This window comes from Coccinella septempunctata, chromosome 5 (genome assembly GCF_907165205.1).
Source record: "Coccinella septempunctata chromosome 5, icCocSept1.1, whole genome shotgun sequence".
NCBI classification, from domain to species: domain Eukaryota; kingdom Metazoa; phylum Arthropoda; class Insecta; order Coleoptera; family Coccinellidae; genus Coccinella; species Coccinella septempunctata.
In genome coordinates this window covers 37700460-37723750 of record NC_058193.1, presented here as the reverse complement: position 1 = coordinate 37723750, position 23291 = coordinate 37700460, and the positions used below count along the sequence as shown (strand labels likewise).

The 23291-nt window shown below is 38.0% G+C and overlaps 4 protein-coding genes across 6 annotated transcripts; 2 read left to right on the top strand and 2 right to left on the bottom strand.

Moving 5' to 3' along the window:
• The first annotated feature begins 333 nt into the window (after window positions 1–333).
• LOC123313676 (equilibrative nucleoside transporter 1) lies at window positions 334–13227 on the top strand. Of its 3 annotated transcripts, none has more exons than XM_044898648.1 (10): window positions 334–491; window positions 2949–3034; window positions 9947–10176; window positions 10938–11077; window positions 11348–11496; window positions 11555–11787; window positions 11858–12035; window positions 12096–12217; window positions 12282–12484; window positions 12855–13227. In XM_044898648.1, the coding sequence occupies exons 2-10, from the start codon at window positions 2983–2985 to the stop codon at window positions 12979–12981; spliced, it is 1434 nt and encodes a 477-aa protein (XP_044754583.1). In that variant the 5' UTR covers window positions 334–491; window positions 2949–2982; the 3' UTR covers window positions 12982–13227. The 3 variants fall into 3 exon arrangements, with proteins under 3 accessions (XP_044754583.1, XP_044754582.1, XP_044754584.1); XM_044898647.1 differs by having other exon boundaries at window positions 9929–10176; XM_044898649.1 differs by lacking the exons at window positions 334–491; window positions 2949–3034 and adding an exon at window positions 9664–9804.
• Window positions 13228–14351: 1124 nt separating this feature from the next.
• Window positions 14352–17388, bottom strand: LOC123313867 (UDP-glucosyltransferase 2-like). The gene is made up of 4 exons (XM_044898948.1): window positions 16942–17388; window positions 15218–16015; window positions 14863–15082; window positions 14352–14723 (listed from the first exon to the last, which is right to left on the bottom strand). Exons 1-4 carry the CDS (start codon window positions 17171–17173, stop codon window positions 14444–14446), a joined length of 1530 nt encoding a protein of 509 aa, XP_044754883.1. The 5' UTR covers window positions 17174–17388; the 3' UTR covers window positions 14352–14443.
• An 829-nt stretch (window positions 17389–18217) lies between these two features.
• LOC123313076 (E3 ubiquitin-protein ligase Hakai) lies at window positions 18218–19824 on the bottom strand. Its single transcript, XM_044897771.1, has 4 exons — window positions 19509–19824; window positions 19271–19458; window positions 18980–19219; window positions 18218–18862 (listed from the first exon to the last, which is right to left on the bottom strand). Exons 1-4 carry the CDS (start codon window positions 19717–19719, stop codon window positions 18386–18388), a joined length of 1116 nt encoding a protein of 371 aa, XP_044753706.1. The 5' UTR covers window positions 19720–19824; the 3' UTR covers window positions 18218–18385.
• A 1763-nt stretch (window positions 19825–21587) lies between these two features.
• On the top strand, window positions 21588–23227 carry LOC123313434 (putative ankyrin repeat protein RF_0381). The gene has a single exon (XM_044898319.1). The coding sequence runs from the start codon at window positions 21644–21646 to the stop codon at window positions 22895–22897; it is 1254 nt and encodes a 417-aa protein (XP_044754254.1). The 5' UTR covers window positions 21588–21643; the 3' UTR covers window positions 22898–23227.
• The last annotated feature ends 64 nt before the right edge of the window (window positions 23228–23291 follow it).

Sequence of the window (23291 nt, the reverse complement as noted above, 5' to 3'; positions counted from 1 at the left end):
CCCAATACCACAAATTTCTAGATCCTGGAGATTCATTTCGCGCAGGCTATTTCATTTAAGAACACGAACTCTATGACCGTAATTCCTACGTAGCCGTTGTGTTCACGCTATCCGGTCTTTGAGGAAAGATTCAAAATCCCTGTTTCACCAAAGATTAACATCTTTGGTTTTACATTAAAAATTAGGAGATCCTATGCTGGATCACTCTATTCGAACATTGATTTCATAATATCAAAAAGCACTGGACAATTCGATCGAATCTAGGTCTATTGAACTTCCGACCCTTTTATTGGATTTCGGGGTAGGACTGTTCATTCCGGCAACATGGTTACCATTTATATCCCATTGCTGCAATATGGCAGTTCAGTAGCTGCACGGAGTGTGTCGTTTTTAATTGGCGGTATTTGTGAATGATGGTTTGTGACTGACAGTATACTCCAACTCTACTATTCTGACTTCTGAGCACGTGTTTTACTGTGTGGATATTGGCAGTAAGTGAACGTTTGTTTATTGCTAGACGCCCTAAGAATTCGGCTGTTGTCATAGGTTATCTTATTTTGATACAGTAAAAGGTGAAAAACCTAAAGGGCAAGGGATTGTTCAGCGACGGTCACGCTTTGTAACCGCATTTCTGATGCGGGAATGTTATTAATTCCTTGCCGAGTTATTGTTAATTACCCCAAACGCAACGTGTTGCTATGTCAGTGAATTTAAATGATAATAATCAATGTAAATATTTATTTTTCAATCATATTAATTGTATTCATTAAATCTTTACGAAATTGAAGCGTTGTTTTTGTTTATTTTTGCGCTTTAATTCAAGAATCTACTTAATTTTTAACCTAATTCCAGTTCTAAATCTTGAGTTGAAGCAAACTTGGGTTCAATTTTTGATTTGCTAATTTGATGTAGCAGGTGTATTTTAGTACAGGGTAGATTTAATGTTCTCAATTTTGTAGTATCAATTTCTTTCACAATATAACTGATGAATAAGAGCGATCTGATGAAGGTCTTTCAATTCATTAAACGAAAGGGTGAATGAATTTAAATTTTCACCAGAGGATGCTTAACAGTTTCGGAGCTACATGAAGGGACTTATTTCGGATTCGTTTGTCTATTTAAGAATATTAATTAATTGTAAAGCTTTGTCGTACCCTAGTAGTTTCAAGGAGCGACTGAAAGAATGAAAACAACTTTTTTTCATTGAAAAGTGTCCCCCTCTTTTTATGCGTTCCCCTCTAACTACGCCCATGCTTCACAGACTTGAAATTATAGATAATGGCAATTGCCTCCTAGACGCCAGGTATTCACAAGATTACATCTAGTCGATGACTTATCAGGCATCCCGGAATACCTGTCCCATAATGAGGAATGAGCTTTCAGGAAATAGTAATACATAATTTCATTTCCACGGTCAAACATAGATCAAAACATTATTCAAAGTAAACTCTGCCTGCGTTAAACATACAAATATGGTTTCTAATTTATATGCGCTTTTAATTAACTATAATTACCAGTAAAAACCAGCCGTTGTACTAGAGGGAGACAATACAAGTCTAACTTCGAGTTTCATTATCAAATTTAAAGACATCTAGTGCATATCTTTCATGGGAGGTAGTTCACCATTTTTCTTCATACATATCTCAAAAGTTTCTCAATATCGGCTACGTCCAACTTCTGCCAATAATTGATTCGTCAGTTGGAAAATTTTTCACATTCAATTACCGGGTACGCTCATAGGCGGAACGCGCAACAAGTTCGTACATGACAGATATCGGGCATTCGAATTACGTCCAAATTATAAACGAGTTTTACCGAATTCCCGAGTGTTTGCATAACGAAACATGTCAGGTGGAATTTTCGATCCATCTCCCGTCAAAGGATGTTAACCTCGAAAGGCAGGTTCTTCATCCGATAACAGGGAAGGGGCTCTAATACCCTTGGGAAATATGAGGGATATGGCAGACAGGGAAATGTGTACATATTGTTGTAGCTTCTATAGAATGCGTGTGAAAAACGTATAGGGATAGACCCTGGTTATATAGGTGTCCCGGAATCGAGTTAAAAAATGTATTAATTTGGGATATTTCTGAATAATGTACTGTTCAGAACCTTGCTGATGAATTTTAGTTGCACATTTTCATAATGTTCACGTATCAGGATCCTGAATCAAATATTATCAATTAAATTACATCCTTTTGTTCGCCCTAGACATAGAGACGTCTTTGTTAAACGGGCAAGGAATCCATCTCAGTAATTTGTAGTTGCAACACTGAGATAACGCGGAAGCTTCTTGTTGAGATAATTCGCTTGTCGTAGGAATTTTGTCGATAACGTTTTGAACTCAAAGCAAACATCAACAGCGAATCGTACCAAGCGAACATACTACGTTTCGGAGGCAATGAAGGGTTGGAAAGCCAGCGAAATACAAATTTATGGGGTGAGATTCCATCGATCAACTTTCGAGTGGCGTATCTTCCAGGAAAATCATCGTAGATCCGAATGTTATACATATTCTGAAAGAGCAACTCTTCTAGTAATAAATCTCGAGATTTCACCGACTTCGCTTTAACCGTTCGGTATTTTCGAATCTTTTTGGCAATTTTTCGTAGGTCAACTTCCCACACTCGTATCAGCCGTATCTCCCTGAAAAATCATAGTAGATCTAAATGTGATACGACAATCCTTTCATCATTTTTATTAACAATCCCGAATCTAGGGGAACGTGACTGAAAATCTAAACTTCTAAACTATCAAACTTTGATTGAGGCGATACGTATACATGACGATAATTTTATCAAGGTGAAAATAGGTTATGTGTGCGGTTGTTTTGAAAATTTCCTCTGGGGAAAAAAGACCATTTTTACTGCGATTCCATTCAACGAAAATTCATTCACAGTTACTTGTGGCGTTCCAGCGTATGTAAGCATTTTTTTTCGTTTTCGCAGAATGAGTTGAGGAGAACAAGAAGAAGTGGAAAAAATGACAAACTCAAGGTACAACGAGAGGAATGGATCTCAATACGCAGGCAGAGGTGAGTACATTCTGGAAATTCAAAAATGTGATAGTTACGAATAGACTAATCTATGGGGGAAAATGATTTTTTCCTACGTTGGTTTCTTCCTTTCGAAACGGTGTCGCTGGGACTCTATCAAGTCAGCTGAATATGATGGGTAATACGGTGTTGGTTTTGAATACGTGGATGAACGATGAATGGATTAAAAGTGGTTCTAAATCTGAACTAATTAACATGTGTTCTATAGAATTCGTTGTCAAGTCATGGAATTGTGAATGATATTCTGTGTCTCAACTTAATTCTCTGCTTCTGCTGTATCATTTTCCAGGTAAACTGTCAAATTAGTGTTCTGGATCGTTCCATTATCAGTAAATTATGATGGTTTATATAGACGCGAACGAGAAAAAAGCATTTGTTATTGAATCCAATACTTCGGAAATGGAAAGAAAATAGAAGGAAATATTCTCTAGATAAGTGTGTCAAGTTTCAACGACTTCAGGATCGGGTGTCCTAATAGTTGTCTCGGAATCATCGAAGAAAACTATTCTTCGTGGAAACTCCCATATACATTTTCAGGGCAATACCAACATAACGGTCCCCGCCTATGTAGTGCACCCGAACCGAACCTCCTAGAATTAAAGCTTTCATGTTTTCATCCCCCAGGGGATTTTTCGTTTCATTCCGAATCGAGAGTGCGTTATTTTTTTTTTTTTTTAGCTAGAGTATACCTCGTCCCGGTGATACATTCAAACTGCTCAGCACTTCCACATCATCCGCTTATCTTCTTAGGAGTTTCGTTTTAATGGAATCCTGCGGCGAGGCAGAGGAAACAAAATAAACGTATCTGACGTTTCTAGAAGAAACACAGAGAATTATGCCTCTTCTCGACCAAGCCCTCAATTTGGCTTTCGCAGATACGGGAAATTATTTTAAGCCGCATCTTTATCGACGTGGTTCAGAGGAGGGTTTGCTCGGAATTTGGAATTAATACTGAAACCTCAACGAAAATCATCAGTATGGTGAATTATTCACCACCATTCTCTGTTCTGGTTGTGAATATGGCGCAATTTCCTTTTTTATTCAATCGTCAAATATTCTCGACAGTTTCAAACGATGCGAAATGTCTTCTCGAGTAAATATTTACGTGGTGCGTTTTCTGAACGTGGAGCCATATTTCAGCATCACAGAAGAATCCTTCATCTCAATTTATTCATTGCTGTATCCCGTTACCGGGAATAAATCTACAAAAAGACAAAATAAAAGATTGAAGGTGCGAACAGACTCGTAATTTCTTAGGGCTAATTGCGACTGTGTGCCCTCCTGTGACTGAAGAGATCCAACCGTGACCTGCAGATCCTTCCACACTCAGGGTATGGATAGTCACCAACCAGATCTGGCCGCCGCTGTATTCTTCTCGAGTCTCCATTATAACTATGGACCAAAGACCTCCACTGTGATCTGTCTAATGCTAGTTGTTCCCAGTTATGATTGGCATTAACTGATTTTAGGGATTGATGCAGTCAATCCTTGAACCGCTCATACTGGCCTCCTGGTTTCCGAGCCCCCTCTGTGAATTCGGCGTACAGAACTATTTTGGGAAGTCTTGTTTCTGGCATACTCAGAATGTGGCCGCTCCATCTGAGTCGGGCCCTCGTTACTTGAGTCTCAATTGTTGTACAACTCGCAAGACTTCTGCATTCGAAACTTTGTGGAACCATCTGATATGCATTGTCTGTCTTAGATGACGTTGTTGCGTTTGTTCGAGCTGTTTAATATGTCGCCTGTAGGGCGTCCAGGCTTTCGCTTCCGCAAAGAAGCGTTGGGAGAACCACTGCTTCGTAAACAGCTGTCTTGGTCTTCAGATTGAGGTCGTGATTTTGAAACACTCTGACCTTTAGCTTCCAGAATGCCCGTGATGCTGAACTGATACAGTTGTTTATTTCCGTGTCTAGGTTAGCCCTAGTAGGTATTTATGGAGCTTCCCAAGTATTTGAACTGCTCGACCTGTTCTAGAGTTTCATTCTCCAGGCTGATATGTATTCGAAGGCTTTCTGGCGGACTTACCAGGATTTTGGTTTTGTCGATATTGAGTCTAAGGCCTAAAGCTTCGTATATATGTTTATAGGTGTCCAGCATTATCTGTAGATCCTCTGGGCTGCTAGCTATAAGTGCGCAGTCGTCTGCATATTGAAGTTCCGTGATAAACTTTGTAGGGGTTTCTGTTCTGAGGTGCTTCAGGTTAAATAGGCCTCCATCAAATCTGAATCTTATTCCAACACCTCTTGCAGGCATACTCACATCAGCAATTATCGAACAGTAAAGACGCTAACACGCAGCCTCGTTTTATTCTAGAGTTGGTTAAGAAATGGTCGGTTGTAGAGCCATTAGGCTGCATTGTAGGCTGTATAGATCCTTGATTGTTGTTCACGGGGATCTAGATCATCTAGACTTATTGCCTCATCACGATCTCACCACCTGAAAGCTCTACCCTCAATCTGCAAACCAACCCCTAGGGAAGATCGCACTCGAAATCAACTCATTTACGCTGTTTATCCCGATGCCGTAAAACCCCATCTAACCTAATTTAACCGCTACCTCCTGCCCCTTTGCCGCCGCCAACAACAAATTATCCCCCGATGAGTGAACTAATCATTCGTGATCGACGGCAGAACGCGACTGTCGGATGAAATTGAGCAAACGATGTCGTTGACACGTCCCGGGGATGTCGAGAGAGAAAAAAGGAAATCGAAGTCTGCCGCTCTATTTGCGAGCGAGCTGGAATTTATTCGGACCGGAGAAGGAGGATCCGCTAGAATTACTTTGCACAAAGGGTCGCGGAAAGTCTGAGCGAAATGCCGGCACGGGGTAAAGGGGTTTTTCGAGGGTTGGTGTGTGTCAGGCGGTAACGCAATCATCTACCCGTCTCGGCTAGGCCAATCCCCCTATCAAATACCGCTATTTTCGTTTGAATTCGAAGAAACGGACTGATGGATGGATAGTTGACTCTGGGGTCTTTTGTGGCCGCCGTCAGAGCTGTTCAGACCAGTTACAGAGTCTGTAACGAGGGGGTAGTTTTCAAACCTACCATCTTATTCCCTGTTGGAACTTCAGCTCCTATCATCACCACTCCTATGCCACAGTCTGAGTTCTACCCCTACTGTCATTAAAGTACCCTGCTGGTGTGGATACCCGGGAGGCACGGAAGGCACTTTGGGGTGACTCACCCTTTCCTCATTTCCCTTTTTTTTTATCTCGTTCCCGTGTTCACCCCTACGGTTAGGGAGGCACTCTGCTGGTGTGGATACCCGGGGAGTGCCGAACGCGTCTAAGGGTGAGCCGTCGTAATTCTGTGTCATTTGTCCTGGGAATAGGGAGCATGTCATTGACAATGTTGTGCCAAATTTTCAATTTCTAGACGATAACGCTAGACCGCACCGTGCAGCCATAGTTGAGAATGCGCGCGAGAAGCTTGGTATTCCACATTTACCAATACCTCCGCACTCACCAGATTTGAATTGCATAGAACATGCATGGGATATGCTCCAAAGAAGATTAGATAATCATCAACCTACCCCAGAATCCTTAAATGATCTGAGAGAGCTTCTGCCCCGTTTATGGAACAAAAAATGTTCAACAACCTCGTCTGTAGTATGCGAAGAAGATGTCAAGCTGTTATTGATGCTCGTGGAGGCCATACATTGTATTGATAGTCTTAAAATGCTTGAATTCTCTGGGAATAAAATTTCGTTATCCTTGGACCATTTTATAGTATTCTCTTTAAAATTTTGGGTAGTATATTCCTGATTTCATTCTTCTCTTTTACATATTTATTGTTTTTATGACCCTCAACCGAATTCCACATGAAAAAATCCTTTTGAATTCAGAGGCCTAGGTGGATCACTTTCAGACTTCATCAGAAGAATTCTCAATACGATATCACGAACAAGATACAAGTTCGGCCGCTCTGAAGGGTTCAAAAGTAATATTTCCTCCTTGAGAGCGGGAGAAACAAGCCACTCGAAGACGTCACAATAATTCCTCCGGTAAAGGAACTAATTTCCTAAAAGTTACGCAGAGGGTTCTTCGTTCGTCTAAAACTTCGCCGCAAAACCTTTCCAGACCTGTAATCTGTGCCGAACTGGAGAGAGAAGGCGCTTACAGGCTCGCTCCGCAACGTTTCGGTCTTTTTGTTACCTACGGGGATAAATTGTAATGTTACGCACGTGTCAAGTTGTAACTGATGTTCGTGCTGAAGGACTTTATGTGATTTTACGCGGGTAAAATAGAAGATGTATAACTTATGTCTTCGGGGAGAATTATAATAAACGCCCACTCCTTTTTCATGATCTTGGTGGAGTGAAACATCAACTCTACACCTTTTTTTTTTCATTTTGGATGAGAAAAAACATGCTTCCTTCAGAATTCATATAGCTCGACGAGCAAACGAACTGACAATCGTGTTTTTAAATGTATTGCTAGGAAATTTTCTATTGGGAAGTTGGATTTACCGTCCCACGAACGGAAAATCCCCAAACCTCAATTAAAAACTACGGAGATATGATCCAATTACTCTATAAATAACTTAACATAAGAAGAAATCAATGAATTCTATCGATTCGAAAAATTAAGTTTTGTTTTTGTCGGCGATGCGCCAATACCTCAAGAATTCTGTTACCGATATCCTCAGTTGTGTACTGCTTTCTCCAAAGAACACATAGATCCCAGACCAATTACGAACAATGGTTTAATTGATATGAGAAATGAATTCACTCATTGTAGAGTACTTGAAACTTACAATACATATGTGAAATTGTTGATGAGCGACATTACTTACTGCATAATTATTTGGCTGTTTCCAGTATCTATCTGGTTTTACATGGAAAAAAAAACAGAAAGATTATGGAAACAGCCCAAAGAATTATACAACGAACAGGATAAAACTCATTTCCTAAACAACGCTATTTTTAATTAATAATTGAATTGTCCTGCATGAGTTTTTCTCAACTAGTTCTCGAGTGCATCATGACATGTTTCAGTTTTTCAATCAGGAAAACATGTATAAAATTCGCCTTCATCTTGTCAATTACATTTCTCTTCAACTTCGTTGGAACAAATTGCCTCTTTGGCTCCATATTTATGACGCTTGGTTTTTTAAATAGTACTCATTTCCATGGTAAAAATGTCCCTGTCTATTTTCGATGTGGGTTAAGTTCAACGAACTCACAGTTAATCGATGCTTCACTTAAATAGAGGTGTTGTCGGAAATAGAAGTCAAATTGGTGATTTGTCTCCTTCTGTATTCAGCATCGTTAAGTGTGGGCACTTGAGACAATCTTTGACAAGATATCACAAGTCCACTTTCATATTAAGTTGTAAATTTCTTCTTTTTAGTATGATTCTATTCACATTTCCCAAGCCGGCAAATCTCTTCCACCTATTTATTCTACCTCCAGGTTCCCATCTCCAATTCCTTTTCTACGGAACAATTACGGCGTATTAAAGTATTGAAAGTCGCATCCTATCCAGCTCGGAGGACCAAATTCATCATCTCCTATTTACCGCGTCCCTGGAACGCAAAGCATCACGATAACTCCTCAGTTATGCCTATCAAGGTATCCTGAAATTGCTTCCCATCAGCATTCTCAGCATTCTGCAGATTCGACTTCGGGTTACTCCGGAAACTGGGTCGAAGGACAAGGTCGATTCGAATCATTGCGAAGAATTTTTTCAATTTATACTTATGACATACGTAAATGCAGTTAATACAAGTTGAGAATGGGTTATTATAAAAGTTGGAAGAAAACACTGTCTGGAAAAAACCTCACAGTGAATATGCTGAAGGCCATTACAGTTGAAGGAACTTCCCTAACCAATGAGCACTATCCAGATGGCGATTCAGAACACTGCAGGTGTCGCTCGAAGATTTCATATCTTCGAATTCCATCGAATAATCGCGGCTTACTTTTATTTACCTGGCGATTTTACTAGCCGGCCGTTTTTCGGAATTCAAATCGATTGCGACTCATACTCGCTTTCACGCTCGGGAAAGAGTTGACAAAGGAAAGCTCGAACAATGGTTCCGGCACTGTGGGGGGAAACGCTATCGGAAAATCAAGTTGGCCGGTCACACTACTGGAAATTCTTTCACGTGTGACGTGTTCCGTTGAAAAACGAGCTACCAGGTAACACCCAACGCGGTTTCGTTGGGGAAATGCCAGATTCGAGGAAAATTACACGTTTGGGCCATCTGTCACGTGAATTTTGTGCGTTGGTTTTTACTCGCCCTGTACGTCTTCTTGCAGTTTCAGATTGTATCTGGGATCTAAAGCGCATGCAATGTGAGCAATTCTGTTTAATCGCTATTGCTCCAACTTTCATTCATCAGTTTCCGAAACGTTCTTAGATAATTTGTACAAAGAGAGTCGTTCAACTCGTACAACAAATGGATTTTTGAGATAGAACGTCTTATCTGCCTTGAAAATAAACGGTTCACTCTTCGGTATCAATCGGTATTCGAGAGATTATGAATTCGGTGTGCGTGAGAATGGGTTCTTGATGATAATAAAGCCGATAAAATCTGACCCTAATGCTCGGATTCATTACCTAAGACGATCAGATAGGGCTGGACAATTATTATCGAATTGGGATGAAGTAGTCTAGGATTTGGTATGGCACTCGTGCCGGTCTCAGTGGAGTCAAATAATCTTGTGGTATCTCGGCTCTGAACTGGCCTCAGTTTGGTTCACTTCGTCGCTTTGTTCCTAGTATAATTATGTCCAGGCTTCCAGGTTAGTTTCCGTTATTCGTTATTGTCTTGTTCGTTTTGGGCTCTTTATTCCCTTTGAGTGATGGATCAGATTTTGATTTTAATACAAATTATTACAGTTTGCATTTATTTATGACTTTCAGTAGGTTTTCCCTCTTTTTCAGGCGATGAAGCTTCGGAAACGAGCAGGCTGCAGCAGCCGGTCAAACTCCACCCCTCCTGGGAGGAGAACAACCTGCCCGAGGATGAGCTGAATTTCAAGCACCTCACGATGGACCAAGCCAGCCTCGAAGTACACGCCCCAAGGGACAGATGGAATCTCATATACATCGTTTTTTTGGTGCACGGCATCGGTACCCTGACGCCTTGGAATATGTTCATCACTGCCGAAAAAGTGAGTTTTCGGCTCGTTCAATAAATTTGGAAACAGTAGATTCTTGAGGTCCAAAGAAACACTTTTTTTCTATATCATTTTTTCCGATACGGCCCTGATAAAAAGATATAGTCATTTAAAGTTTTCATAATTAGCTGTGCCACCCCGGGGATAAACAAAAGTACCTTCAGAATAACTAGGTAAATCTGTGACTCTACACAGCTGTGGATCTTTTAAACAGAGTTGTATTCAGCCAAAGTATCCAATTTCACAGATACTTTTTAATTTTTGAACATCAAATTACTCGAAAACGACGCATTATACGAGAGAGTATGAGGAATGCTTTTATTTTACAAAGCGTTCAAATATTCATTAGATCTCGTCCAACTTAGTTTCAATGGTTGATTTCTTTGAATTTTAGGTATTTTTATGGTACGTTATGATCATAATGAGAAAACTGGAAGACGTGGGAGATATCTTGTAATTGAAAAAAGTTCATCAAATGAATGAAAAACTATATTCCGAAATTCATTCCATTCGATAAAACCGTTTGTGAGATAGAACTAAAAATAAATTTTTTTTATGGTTTTTCAACAGCCTGTATCTTTTAAACCGAGCCGATTCGTAAGAAATGGTAAAAGAAAAAAGTGTTTCTTTTGACCCCAAGAATCTACAGTCAAAATATTTGTAAGAGCCTAAGACTTACACTATATAGACATTAATTGATTCATGGAAATTGCGGTTATTGCTTGGTTGAGTTTTGATGTTGATTTTTGTTTCAGTACTTTACAACGTATAAACTATCGGAATCCTACATCGGCTATGTATTCCCCTATGTATCTAATTTTATACAAATACTGACCTTTTGTTCTCAAGTTCCTAACGTAGCATTTAATTGGCTGAATATCTTCGTCCAAATCGGGTAAGTAATGATGGCTATTGAATTACCCTATTACTCATCTTATCAGCTCATCGATAAATAATCTCACTATAAGTTTATTAGTATTGTTTATTCATAATTCATCTGTAAACTTAATTAATATTTGTTTTGGTCAATAGGTACTGAAGTATTTTTTCATCGTCAGTAACTGAACTATGAAAAAAAACTTTCTTGCTTGCTTCAATGTCTGGAAATATCATCGATTTCGATATTGAATTGGAAGTTCCCTTGTAATTTTACCATTCGTTTCAGGGGTGGAGAATTAACTACAAGAATTGTGTATAGTATAGGCACCGTTGTTGTGTGCTTCTTAGTAACTGTGTTTTTAGCCATGATTGATACAGCCTCGTGGCCGGAGACGTTTTTCTGGATAACTATGATCTGCGTTGTAGTCTTGAATAGTAAGTTACCAGGAGGTTTACATTTCGGATGAAGGAATGATCGTTTTTTTTTTTACAGTGGCCAATGGCGTTTACCAAAATACGGTGTTTGGAATGGCCGCTAAACTGCCTGGAAAATACACTGGTGCTATAATATTGGGCAATAACATAAGCGGAACTTTCGTTTCGTTGGCGTCCATGCTTACCACTTATGTTTCGAATGATCAGCGCATAGCTGCCATTTATTATTTCATAACGGCCTTATTCGTACTCTTCATTTGTTTTGACACCTATTTTGCCTTGCCACTGAATGTGAGTATACCATCGTCATATTTATTATTTCTCCCTAATTTTTATCCTAATGATCAACTCGTATGTTTAGAGATACTACAGGCATCACGACTTAAAAGCTAAAAAGTTGGCCTTGGAAAAACAGGATGCCTCTGGCAGTCAGGAGAGGATTCCCTATTTGCAAATCATCAAAAAGAGCAGGGTTCAACTGTACAACGTTTTCTGCGTTCTTTTTGTCACTCTTGCCGTATTTCCATCTATACAATCAGGTGAGTGTCTGCGCTGAATTTGAAACAGCTGAAAATGATCGGATTTTTTTGAATTTCTAGGTGTTCAACCAAATGACCCCAACTTTTTCCTCAAACAGCCTTATTTCACACAAGTAACCTGCTTTTTAACATTCAACATTTTCGCGATGCTTGGAAGTCTGGTAGCTACAATGGTTCAGTGGGTGAGTTTGGAAATAATTCACGGTTGGAATTATAACGTATTCATTTGCACTGTTTTTTCTACAGCCGAAACCTAGGTTCCTTTGGATCCCTGTAACACTTAGGTTGTTTTATATCCCATACTATATATTCACAAACTATCAAGTTCAAGGAAATGTGAGGGTACTACCTGTATATTTCGAAAACGATTTAGTGTACTGGATAATTTCGATGACTTTTGCCTTTGGTTCTGGATATCTTTCATCCTTAGCTATGATGTTTACACCTCAGTAAGTACATTTAATATTTCTCCAAACATTTGGATATTGCTTCGTTCATCCTATAGATGGAAATATCAAAAAATTTAATATTATCGACCTTCCAACTAACATATACCCACACTTTTAGAATTCACCATATTCTTCCATGTTAAATATGATACTAACCATAGGTAACACTGACAAATTGTCAAAATCGTTGGTAACTGAGGGACAGACAATCTTTCACACACACACCGTCTCTAAAAAACACTGCCTGCCCCAACGATTTTTGACAATTCGTTAGAGTGCCACAATTTGTTAGGTTAGCTGTCATTTTTGGAGGTTGGCAGAACTTAGGTGCCACTGATTGCCGTTGCCTTATACGCCTTCCACTTTTCAGGTGTGCTGAACCCAAATACGCCGCGACGGCAGGTATGCTCGGCGGGGCCTTCTTGATATCAGGAATATTCACAGGAATCTTGGTGTCTTTCATTTGGCCCTGGGCAGTAACGCACATTGGCTACTAGCCAAAGTGTCTGGCGTACGATACGGAAACTGAGTTGATCATCAGATTCAAATAGTTTCCCGTCGTGCGCCGATTTGAAAATTTTTTATTACTGCCAGAACAGTCTAGTTTTTTACATAATGTTGTTTAGCAATCATTGTTCTTCCATTCTAAGAAGAATTCAATAAGGAGAAAAACGAATTCATGCCACAGAATATCAGATTACGCTTATATGAGTTTGTACAAAAATAAAGGAGTTTTAAAAGTTCTCGGAACTGAGCTATTTTCTGTTTTCTGTAGCATTTTTTCAAGATTCATGATTGCCGCCTTATTTTGGATCACCCTAATGATGGTGAGAGTTTGATTTTAGTTTATTCCGAATATTTTAATTTCTTATTGTTATTTCATTGGCTTTATTGAAATTTGTTATCTTCTTAACGTGTTTAATGGGTCATAAGCACAAATTTGAAAATTTAATTATTACTGTTAGTTATCCCCGAAAGAAACGTTTGATATTAGGCAAAATGTGCCGAATTCTTTTAAATTGCTCAAATTCTTTTTATAAGTTATCCTAACAAACACAATCTCGTTCTGTTTGAACATTTAGTTCACATATCGAGCTGGATTCAATATTTCCTCATTTTTAGATTGTTAAATGAGGTGAATAAAAAATTCTTTTAACCAAATTCGGTGGGACCATGGCCTTCAGCCATAAATTCGAGAGAACACTAGGACCAGCAATGAATATTTCTAAGTGTTTTGTTTTTTAAAGACTAGTTTATTTATTTTTATTCATAGGTAGGTGATCTAAATCAGAAGTTTAAATTTTATCGTTTTTATGCTTTTTTTTACTTCACGCTTTTGGCCATAATATTTTCGAGTAATGAAAAAAAAAATCCGTTTTTCTAGACCGATATCCTTTTATTGCGTGACAGGGGAAAAACAAACGGACTTATCGGAACTTTGATATAATTTTTTTCCTTTTCGAAAATTCACAAAAAATTGCAGCCTTCTTCATTCAATTTATTGAATCATATACACTTCAAATAGCTGATGAATCATTTTTTCGGATGTTGAGTTCAGCTACTATGTGAATCTGATGTATAAAACTTGTATAAAGTGCACCTTGTACAAAGAACAATTATAATACGGTCACATTGTAGTAATTATCTTTTAAACCCACAATTCTACTGAATTTCAAAGGAAGACTGATTATTTGTGAATTACACCTTTGAGAATCATTACGTTATTTCTGTAATTTACAGATTTTGTAATAAAAGGTAAAGAAAAATTCTTTTATTCTAACGAGATATACCTACCCTTTGCACAATCATCGACTACGTCTAGGTTATATGCTTAGTATCTATGGAAAGTGGATTTTATTGAATATTATTTTCGTTATACATCATTTTATTCAAAATACAAAAACGATTCAATACATTATACAATAAAATCTCGTTAATTTCATGATTATAAAATCCTCTTTACTGCTTTTTTTGTTTCGTTCTCTTCACAGGTGTTTTGTTGAAAACCACTTTTAAGGCGGTAATCAGTATGTAAATTAGAGTAAAAACGGTAAGTGTTATAATTGCGAGAACATCAAGCATTGATCGTTGATACCATTCCAAATCCAGAGCTGCAGAATGGAGATGATGTGCCCCTTTGTGACGGATAACGTATTCTATCCAGTAAATAGCTTTGTCTATGGGCTTCACTTGTTGGTCACGCATAATGGCCGACCTCCTCTTAGCATTTTCTTTGTACCTAGAAAAGAGTGAAAAAATTGGTCAAAAACGTAACCTCAAATATATCCGCCATTGTGAAAATGGGGATCTCATGTCCTTAAATAGGCATAAGTAGGTTTTTCTTAGAAAATATTAAGTAATAAGTTGGAAAAACTCACTTTGGATTATTTAAAATTTCGTTCAAAGCATATGTCAACTTTTCCTCTGTTATTTCGTCGAAGGGAACCTTGATTGCATAACCAAATTTCTCAGAAGCTGCTATGTTGAATTTTTGATCACTAAAGACTGGAATACCGATGGTCGGGATGCCGTGGTAAATAGTTTCGATGGTGCTCAAAAGCCCTCCGTGTGTTACGAAAAGTTTGACGTTGGGGTGAGCTGAAAGAAGAAAAGATGGCGTGGATCATACATTTTTACACTGTCCTCTACGACAAAATGTTCCCCGTTAAACAACTCGCATTACATTTCATTCATTCAGTGGTAGATCCTAGATACTTGGAGAAGATACCTTACCTAAAATTTCATTCTGCGGCGCCCACTTCAAGATTTTAACATTAGGAGGCAACCCTTCAATATCCACGTCGAACTTCCACAAAACGTCCTGTTTCAACTTGGAAAACGCCTGGATGAAGCATCTTCTCTTCTCCTCGGTCAAAACGTGGCTCTTCAATATGGACCCCATGGAGAAATATACCACTCCGTTCTTAGACTCGTTCAAGTACTTGTGAAGATCGTGCGGTAGTTTTTTGGGAGGAAGGACATGATAACCTCCTATCTCGATTATGTTCGCCATATGAGGGACAGGATCGCTGAAGCTGGGATGCGAATTCATCAAGAGAAGACTGGAGTTGTATAGGATCTCTTCGAAGGGAGGTGCGTTCGGGAAAAATTTCTCCATGATCCTCTTCTGAGCGGGTAGCTCGTCGTAATACTGATAGATGGTCATCATCGTGTCGTAATAGAAGTTCATCAGTCTTTCGGACAGGGTCATGTACTGGGTGAATGGAGCGAATAGGTTATGAACGTATGAGGATGGCGAAGGGTTTGCGAAGAGGTGATTGTTCAAAATCGAGCTAGGCATGGGCGATAAAAGCACCACCGGCGCTTTGAAATGGTGCCCTAATGCGAATTGCGCCTCGTTGAAGAAGTGCTCGATGAGGATCAAATCGAAGGTTTCGTTGGATTTCAGGAGATTTTGCACCTCCTCCGATGCCAGCCCTAGTTCGGTGAAGGCCCTCCCCATCTTGGACATGTACCGGAAGTTGTCGATCGGCGAGACATTTTCTAAGCGGAAAAGCTCCTTCTTCAATTCTGAAACGGAAAGGAACATTTGATAATTTTCAACTTTTCATTTCATTGCGTCATATTGCATAAGATTACCGGAAATGGACCGTTTTTCCAAGGGCCAACTTCAATGTTTATTACAAATTCACTTATTTGGAATCATTTTCTGACCCTTGCCAGATATGGGAATTTCTCAATATGTATTTTCGACATATACATAGGATATATCCAATATTAGCTACCCCATATTTTAACTGATAAGAAAATAGACCTGATCTGTCTATAATTAGGTAGATATAGGTAGGTACTCAAGTTCTGTAGATGTACAGTAGTCGAGTATCACACACTCAAATTCTGGAATGATAAAATTCCTGATAATGAATGTTAAATTTTTTCAAAAATAATTACTTGTTATTCATGACGTCTTAGGAAAGAGAGCAGAACCGCCGAGTCATGTTATGATTTATGATTTGATAAGGCAATGATTTGCATATATGCAAATCATTGAAGAATAATATATTATTGTTCAGAAAAAATATAACATCACTGGTGCATGTCTATCGTCCAAAATTGCTAAAAAATGTGTCATCAGTTTTACCGAAGATTATAGAGTAATAATCTTTGAGTTTTACTGTATGTATTTTGTTCACCTTCAACTTATCCAGCGAAACCACAATAATAAAAATCGAAATACATTTACAAATATCCTGATTTTATGTTCTTGTGTGAAACTGAGCTATAATCTTCTTCCTTTTAAGTTTTGAACAATCCATACCAGCTAAAGGCTATTTATCATAAGGCGCTTTATTACTTTCATATATAATATTTTCTTAGACGGTCATGTATTATATATTATTATACATCATCTGATTCTGCATGTCGAATATATTTACTTTTGTCTTTGGTAAATAGATATCTGCTTGACTACTTACATCGAAATTGTGGTTACTTACCGTCTAATGCTGGTTTTATGCTAGCTATCGATATGTCCCTCAGATTCTTCAGGGGTTTCTCTTGCGGATATGGACTTATAAAAGTAATCTCATGTCCCCTCTTGGCCATTTCTTGCAGTAAATTGAAGCCCAAAGTAAAGTGACTGTGAGAATGCATTGGAAAAATGGAAAGTACTTTGGCATTATGAACCGATCCCACGTAAACGCACAAAAACAAAACCAGGCACCTCATATTGATCTTACCGAACTAATAGCTTGCAGAAGATGAAAATAAATACATAGATAGTAAATATATCAGCTTTGTCGTAGATAATATAATTTGAGAATGATCGATCTCTTATATCATAATGTGTATTCAATTAATGGTTATGATCTGGATAAAGTTTATTAATATTTATAACTTCACGTACTATAATGATAGCAATTATAAAACTAGTTATCTGAGGAGAGGAATTAATGATAGTGATAACCTTTCTCCCAGTTTTCTTTGATTTGCTCAAACAGTGGCATCTGCTATTCATGTTGAATTGGACTTATAGAATTAATCGGTTTTTTTCCTAAGCATATTTGAGTTTTCCGAGCTCAATCTTATCAGCGTCTAAATAAGCTTCCGCGTTTATACAGGGTTCGGTAAAAGGTTTACTTACCTGTGTATCTGATCAAGAACAGAAGACCAGGGGAGATTAATTGCAAAAAATGGAAATGCATACAGGAGTTTACGAGATCATTCGAATTTCGAAGGGATTCAGTCAATTAAGACTCGAAGATCACAAATATGTAATAGTTTTTAACCGATGAGATGTTAGTCTCAAAAAATCGAACAACTCTTTTCGAATTTGACTCTGGAAGATCATCAAATGAGAACTGTTCAAAGAAATAGAAAGAGCACTTCCGTACTCCTGATGCCATTCTGCGTTTCATTCTATATAGTATGGTTGTCAAATCACGCGATCAAAGTTGGAAGAATTTTGATTGAAAATTGTCGTTTTTTTCATGACTCAAATTTCGCAAATATGTTATAATTTTTTCCACGTTTACACCATCTAGATTTTACGTTACGGAAAAGTAGAGCACCGACATTTTCTTGAAAAAGTTTTTGTCATCCAATTTTTCTGGTTGTACATTTCAATAAGCTCGCGAATTTTCCTGACCACACTTCCCTACTTTGTTTTAATAAGGATTGACTTTAGCACTTCACTTTTTCACTTTAGGGACAAAAAAACATAGTTTTGTATTATGATTGTAGATTTATTTTGATTCTAAAAATAAACAAATGTTATGGTTGTTAATTAATCTGTATTTTCCACACACTGACAACAAAATATTGCAAATAATAAATTCAAATTTATATACATCTCCATAATTAACAATAAATTGATAATAATGATCCTATCAGTCATTATAAATATTTAAAATTAATTGAAGGTAAACGATAAATAGTTTTCTACCTGTAATATTGTTGTGCATTGTTCCACTGAGGTGGGGGAGCTGTTGTATAATCGAACTGGGTTCCAGGTCTAGTTTGAACAGGAGTTGTCGAATAAGCTGGCGAAGGTTGGGGGGCTGTTACTACATACGGATAAGAGTGTTGTTGGGCTGGACTGTAAGCTGGTGGAGCGGTATAATATTGGTTTTGTTGAGGAGGTGGAATATGCATTGGCGGTAAAGATTGGCTGTAACTGTTAGCTTGTGGATACTGGTTATAAAATGCATGGGATGAAGGTGGAGTTTCGTGAATTTGAGTCTGAGAAGGTGCTGTATCTTGAATCGGCACTGTTATTAAATTGGTTCGTACTCCACTACTCTGTATGGGAGTTGGTCTGGATCTAGTCGAAGTTGGAATAACAATACCACCTCTCGGATCACTTTTAGACCTAGATTGTTGAGTTCGTTCAACCTCCTGTGTAACCTCCATCGCTTGCTGTGAAATGAAATCATTCAATATTCTTTGCTGATGATGATGAGTAGTAGTATAGTTTCAAACCCCCAATATTCAAACCTTTATTCATATTTGGGAAAACAAAAAAGCAAGACTTACCTGTGGCTGTTGGGTGACAATATTAGAAACATGACGATGATTTATGTGAGCCTGAAGATCTCGATGTGACAGGTAGGTTCTTCTACATCCAGAGGTTCCATAACGTGTGCCTCCATGAGTACACATAAAAACTGTGCCTAACCCAGTTTGCTCAACTCTTGAAACCTTTTCTAGACATCTTGGACATTGTTTCTGATCTTGTTTTCCACAAGCAAGACAAAATACGTGTTTACATGGAATCTATAAAAGATGTAGTATAAATATTTGTGTAATTGATAATGATCAACTCACCATTCTCCCATATATCAATATAGGTTTCAAGCACTTATCACAGCAATGGATCATAGGATTCAGAACCTTTTCACCCATCAAATTCACTTTATGATTCCAGTCCAGCCTGAGCATAGGTTCTGGTGGACCTCGATTAATTGTGGTGAATGTTGGAGCCTCCAGTTGTGATATATCAGCCTCCAAATCAACTAAAAATTATCATTTTAAAATTCATGAAATCACTACTGGAGAACTTTACTTTTAGGTGCCTCGTTTTCAGTGTTTTCATCTTGATTTTTTGTTTCGTCGTTAGTTTCTTCAGCTGGAGGCTGTTGTTGTTCTACCTCTTCATCGCTTTCTATAACTTTTACGGGTTTTTTACCTCTTCCTCTCCCACGACCCCTTCCTCTACCTCTTCCACGACCACCTCGGCCTCGTCCCCGACCTCTTTTAGGCGGCCCATCTTCCATATTTGGTAAAAAATATATTTCAATTTTATTCAATTTATTATAATTTTAATCAGTTTTGTTTGACGCATTTTGAGAGGTTAGGTGACAAAGACATAGATCACGAACATTCTTCTCCTTCTTGTTGCAAGAACCTACTACTTGTGCAGTGTTCTGTGGTTTTTGTGTTTGGTGATCTGCATAGAGAAAGGGAAAGAGTCTCTTGTGATTTATAGACTGGTAAAATAAATTCTAACAAAGATCTTCGATCCTACCCTACCTTCAAAATTCCAGTAAATCCACAACATTTATTCCGAATATTAAGAATTCATAAAGGCCTCAACAATAGATCTAGATATTTAATAATAAAATTGTAATACCTACATATTTCCACACATAGAAAAAGATAATGAATCTCCTCTTGCGCTCAAACTCTGTTTTCCGTTTCTGCGCAATCAAAGGCAACTAGACATTTTGAAAATTCGACAAAAGACGCTTTCCAGAACAACTTCAATCAGTAAACGCGAAAGTGAGTGGTGATGTATCCTGCACAGTTTCTAAGGCAAATAATTATTAATGTAAGTATACTGCATAAGGAAATGCTGCCAAAACTACTTTGAAGTAGTTTTGAAACGTTATGGCTGAAAATGCAGTCCTGACTAACGGTGCGTTCGATACAATATGAATATACTACCGGCTTGCTTGAGTTTTCTTCCCTTACCTTGAGTTTTCCCAAAAGACACAATGAACCTTGCCTCGTGGACAATCAGTATATGAAATCATAAGAATTTTCATTTCAGAAAGAATTCCTAAGAAGCATGGTGACCTCGAGGTCGAAGAAAAGAAATGATCGAAGGGTCTTAGAGAACAGTCTTGCTCCTTTTAGGACTGGGCTGCTAAGGGATCTCCCCGAAATCATTTCCAACTTTAGCCATCGATGGACCAAGAGCGAAACAGCAAGATATTAATCGTCAATGTGAGTTGTTTAAATTTTTCCTGTGATATGCATGAACTCCATGTCTTTGACCAGAGGGAGTCAACTATCGGGAGCGGCCTAGGCTAGCAACCTAGGCTTCTTTCAAAAATACACCTAATCCTTGAAAAGCCATTGAAAAAATTTAAGAATCAAAAGCACATCTTCATATTCAATTATTTATTTCGATACTTGTAATTATCAGAGGTTTCCTGCGTTTGAAAAAAAGTTTTTTTGGAATTTACATACAGATGCATGTGCAACGTAATATCGTAAGTTTGGATATCTGGTAGTATCTGCGTGGTAGCGTTCGGTCGAGATTCGATTCGTCAAAGAGACGTTTGTTTTGGTGTGGGCGAAATTAAAACGTTTTCAGTCGTTGGCAAATATTCCTTTTTGTCCTACTACTTTTACAGCCCCTGTAATTTTAGAACCGCCCAATTATCGGAACGGAAATTTTCATTATGAAACTAGGTAGTTCTGAAAAGAACTGATTGTGGAAAACTAATGAAATATCAGACAGGAATTAATGGAAAACCTTAGAACATAAATATATATCTATCTTCCAAGTGGAAAACAGCCAAAATTAGAGACAGTTGTCTATGGTTGTCTCTGGCCAAAGCCGGTTTATGGAGTTAACCTAACTCTTTGAGATAGAATTCTATGCTCTTTGACCAAAACAAAACGATCGATAGTGCACCGGCAACATAGCGCAGCTTTGCCATTGGCAAAGCTGCCAACTTAAATTCTGTAAAATTGTTCGTTTTTGTGCGGATTCCAAGGTGTTTAGTGTTGGCATGACTGATCCGCCGTTCATGACATTTCATTGCTTCAAAAAACCACCACCAAAGAGGAACTTCCTCTTTGCCACCACTTCACACTTCAGTTCAGAGACTCTACTCTGTAATCTGTGGACCACTTGTTAATTCGAATTGCCGAAGGTTGGTTATAAGTGAAATCAAGGTTCTTTGTACGATGAGTTCAATATTGTTACCGCCATATTTACCCTTTCATGATCTTGTTAAACACGAAGTGAACGTCTACAAAATAGTGAATGTATTACAGCAATACTTAAGAAGCAACAACATCGACGTCAACACCAAAGATCCTAATACCAAACAGGCTCTTGTGCATTATGCCTGCTACTCAAAGTCTTTGTCGTTCGGGAGTGTCTTTCTGGACACTTTTCACGAAGAAATCGATATCCATGCCAAAACCTCTAACAACGAAACTCCTCTTCATTTCGCCGTACAGAGGGGCAACAAAGGAACTGTCGAAACCTTGTTGAGACTTGGTGCTAAATCGAACGTCGGCCGAAGCAACGATGGCCAAACACCTATTCACCTAGCGTGTCGAAAAAAGGGATCAGTCGATATACTGAAAATGCTTCTTTTCGATCCGACTGTCGATATAAACGCCCAGGATAACAGAAAATGCACAGGCCTGCATCACGCCGTTTCCGAAAATGACATTTATATGGTGAAACTCTTATTGAAACACGGTGCGGATCCTAATGCTCGAGATAAATCGAATGCAACTCCTTTGCATATTGCAGCAAGACGCTCTTACAACCTAATCATTGACGAGCTGTTAACAAACCGTGCCTTGGTGAATGTCGCCGATATCTACGGTGTTACCCCTCTACATTTGGCAGTGACTACCAGTAATGAATACGCAGTTAGGAAATTCCTCGAATACGCCGGTGATCCCAACTTCAGTCCCAATGTGGAAAAGATAAATATTGTTCATTCAGCTTTGCTTCAAAATAATACGACGATCCTCTCTCTCATTCTGAAATACTCTGACAATATTGATGTCGTCGATGAAAAATCGTTAACACCTCTGGAAAAAGCTGTTGAGATTGGTGATGAGAAAAAAGTGAAAATTTTATTGAAATATACAACCAATCCGGAAGTCATGAGGAACTTGATTATGATATCCGTCTCCAAAGGTGATATGAAAATCACAAAATTACTTCTTGAATCCAAAGCAGTTGCTTTTATTAATACAATATCGAAGAATGGTAGTTTTCCCCTGCTAGAAGCAGTTAATTGGCGTAGAATTGATTATTTAGCGCTTTTACTGGCATACGGTGCTGATATTAATCTTAAAAGCAAAGATGGACATACCGCACTCACTAAAGCTTCTAAATACCGCTTTTATGAAATCGAACAGTTTTTATCACAACCCGAAAAATTTTCTTCCTACATAACTTCTTATATTGAGTGAGACATATCTAAAACATTACACCGTAATAAATTATATTTTAGAGTAAACGACTGAATATAAATTAAGGCGAATATTCAAAATAATGTACATAATATAAACGATTATGATAAAGTGTTCGATGAATATTTGTGTATGTGTATGTTTGTGTATGGTGCATTGAAGCAACTTCCATTTATTGTGAATATTATCACATGCTTTCCTAAAATTTATAATTAATAATAAAATTTGTAACTTATTTATACTTCAAATGGTAAAATCCTATTTATTTTATCATATCTTGGATAAACATGAAAATAGCATATTTTACCAATAAATATACAGTTTTTTATAGAGCTTTTCTCTCGTTATGTACTGGAAATAAAAATATGTTTCCGCTAAGGGGAGGTTTATGCTG

Excerpts from the sequence above, each read along its gene's own strand:
- LOC123313676 (XM_044898647.1), top strand. The coding sequence starts at position 2,983 with ATGACAAACTCAAGGTACAACGAGAGGAATGGATCTCAATACGCAGGC. Across the intron at positions 11,788-11,857 it reads ATTTTGCCTTGCCACTGAAT|AGATACTACAGGCATCACGA; the intron begins GTGAGTATACCA and ends TCGTATGTTTAG. Across the intron at positions 12,036-12,095 it reads ATTTCCATCTATACAATCAG|GTGTTCAACCAAATGACCCC; the intron begins GTGAGTGTCTGC and ends TTGAATTTCTAG.
- LOC123313867 (XM_044898948.1), bottom strand. The coding sequence starts at position 17,173 with ATGAGGTGCCTGGTTTTGTTTTTGTGCGTTTACGTGGGATCGGTTCAT. Across the intron at positions 15,083-15,217 it reads GCCGCAGAATGAAATTTTAG|CTCACCCCAACGTCAAACTT; the intron begins GTAAGGTATCTT and ends TTCTTCTTTCAG. Across the intron at positions 14,724-14,862 it reads GAAATTTTAAATAATCCAAA|GTACAAAGAAAATGCTAAGA; the intron begins GTGAGTTTTTCC and ends ACTCTTTTCTAG.
- LOC123313076 (XM_044897771.1), bottom strand. The coding sequence starts at position 19,719 with ATGGAAGATGGGCCGCCTAAAAGAGGTCGGGGACGAGGCCGAGGTGGT. Across the intron at positions 19,220-19,270 it reads TATTGATATATGGGAGAATG|ATTCCATGTAAACACGTATT; the intron begins GTGAGTTGATCA and ends CATCTTTTATAG. Across the intron at positions 18,863-18,979 it reads TTGTCACCCAACAGCCACAG|CAAGCGATGGAGGTTACACA; the intron begins GTAAGTCTTGCT and ends TTCATTTCACAG.
- LOC123313434 (XM_044898319.1), top strand. The coding sequence starts at position 21,644 with ATGAGTTCAATATTGTTACCGCCATATTTACCCTTTCATGATCTTGTT.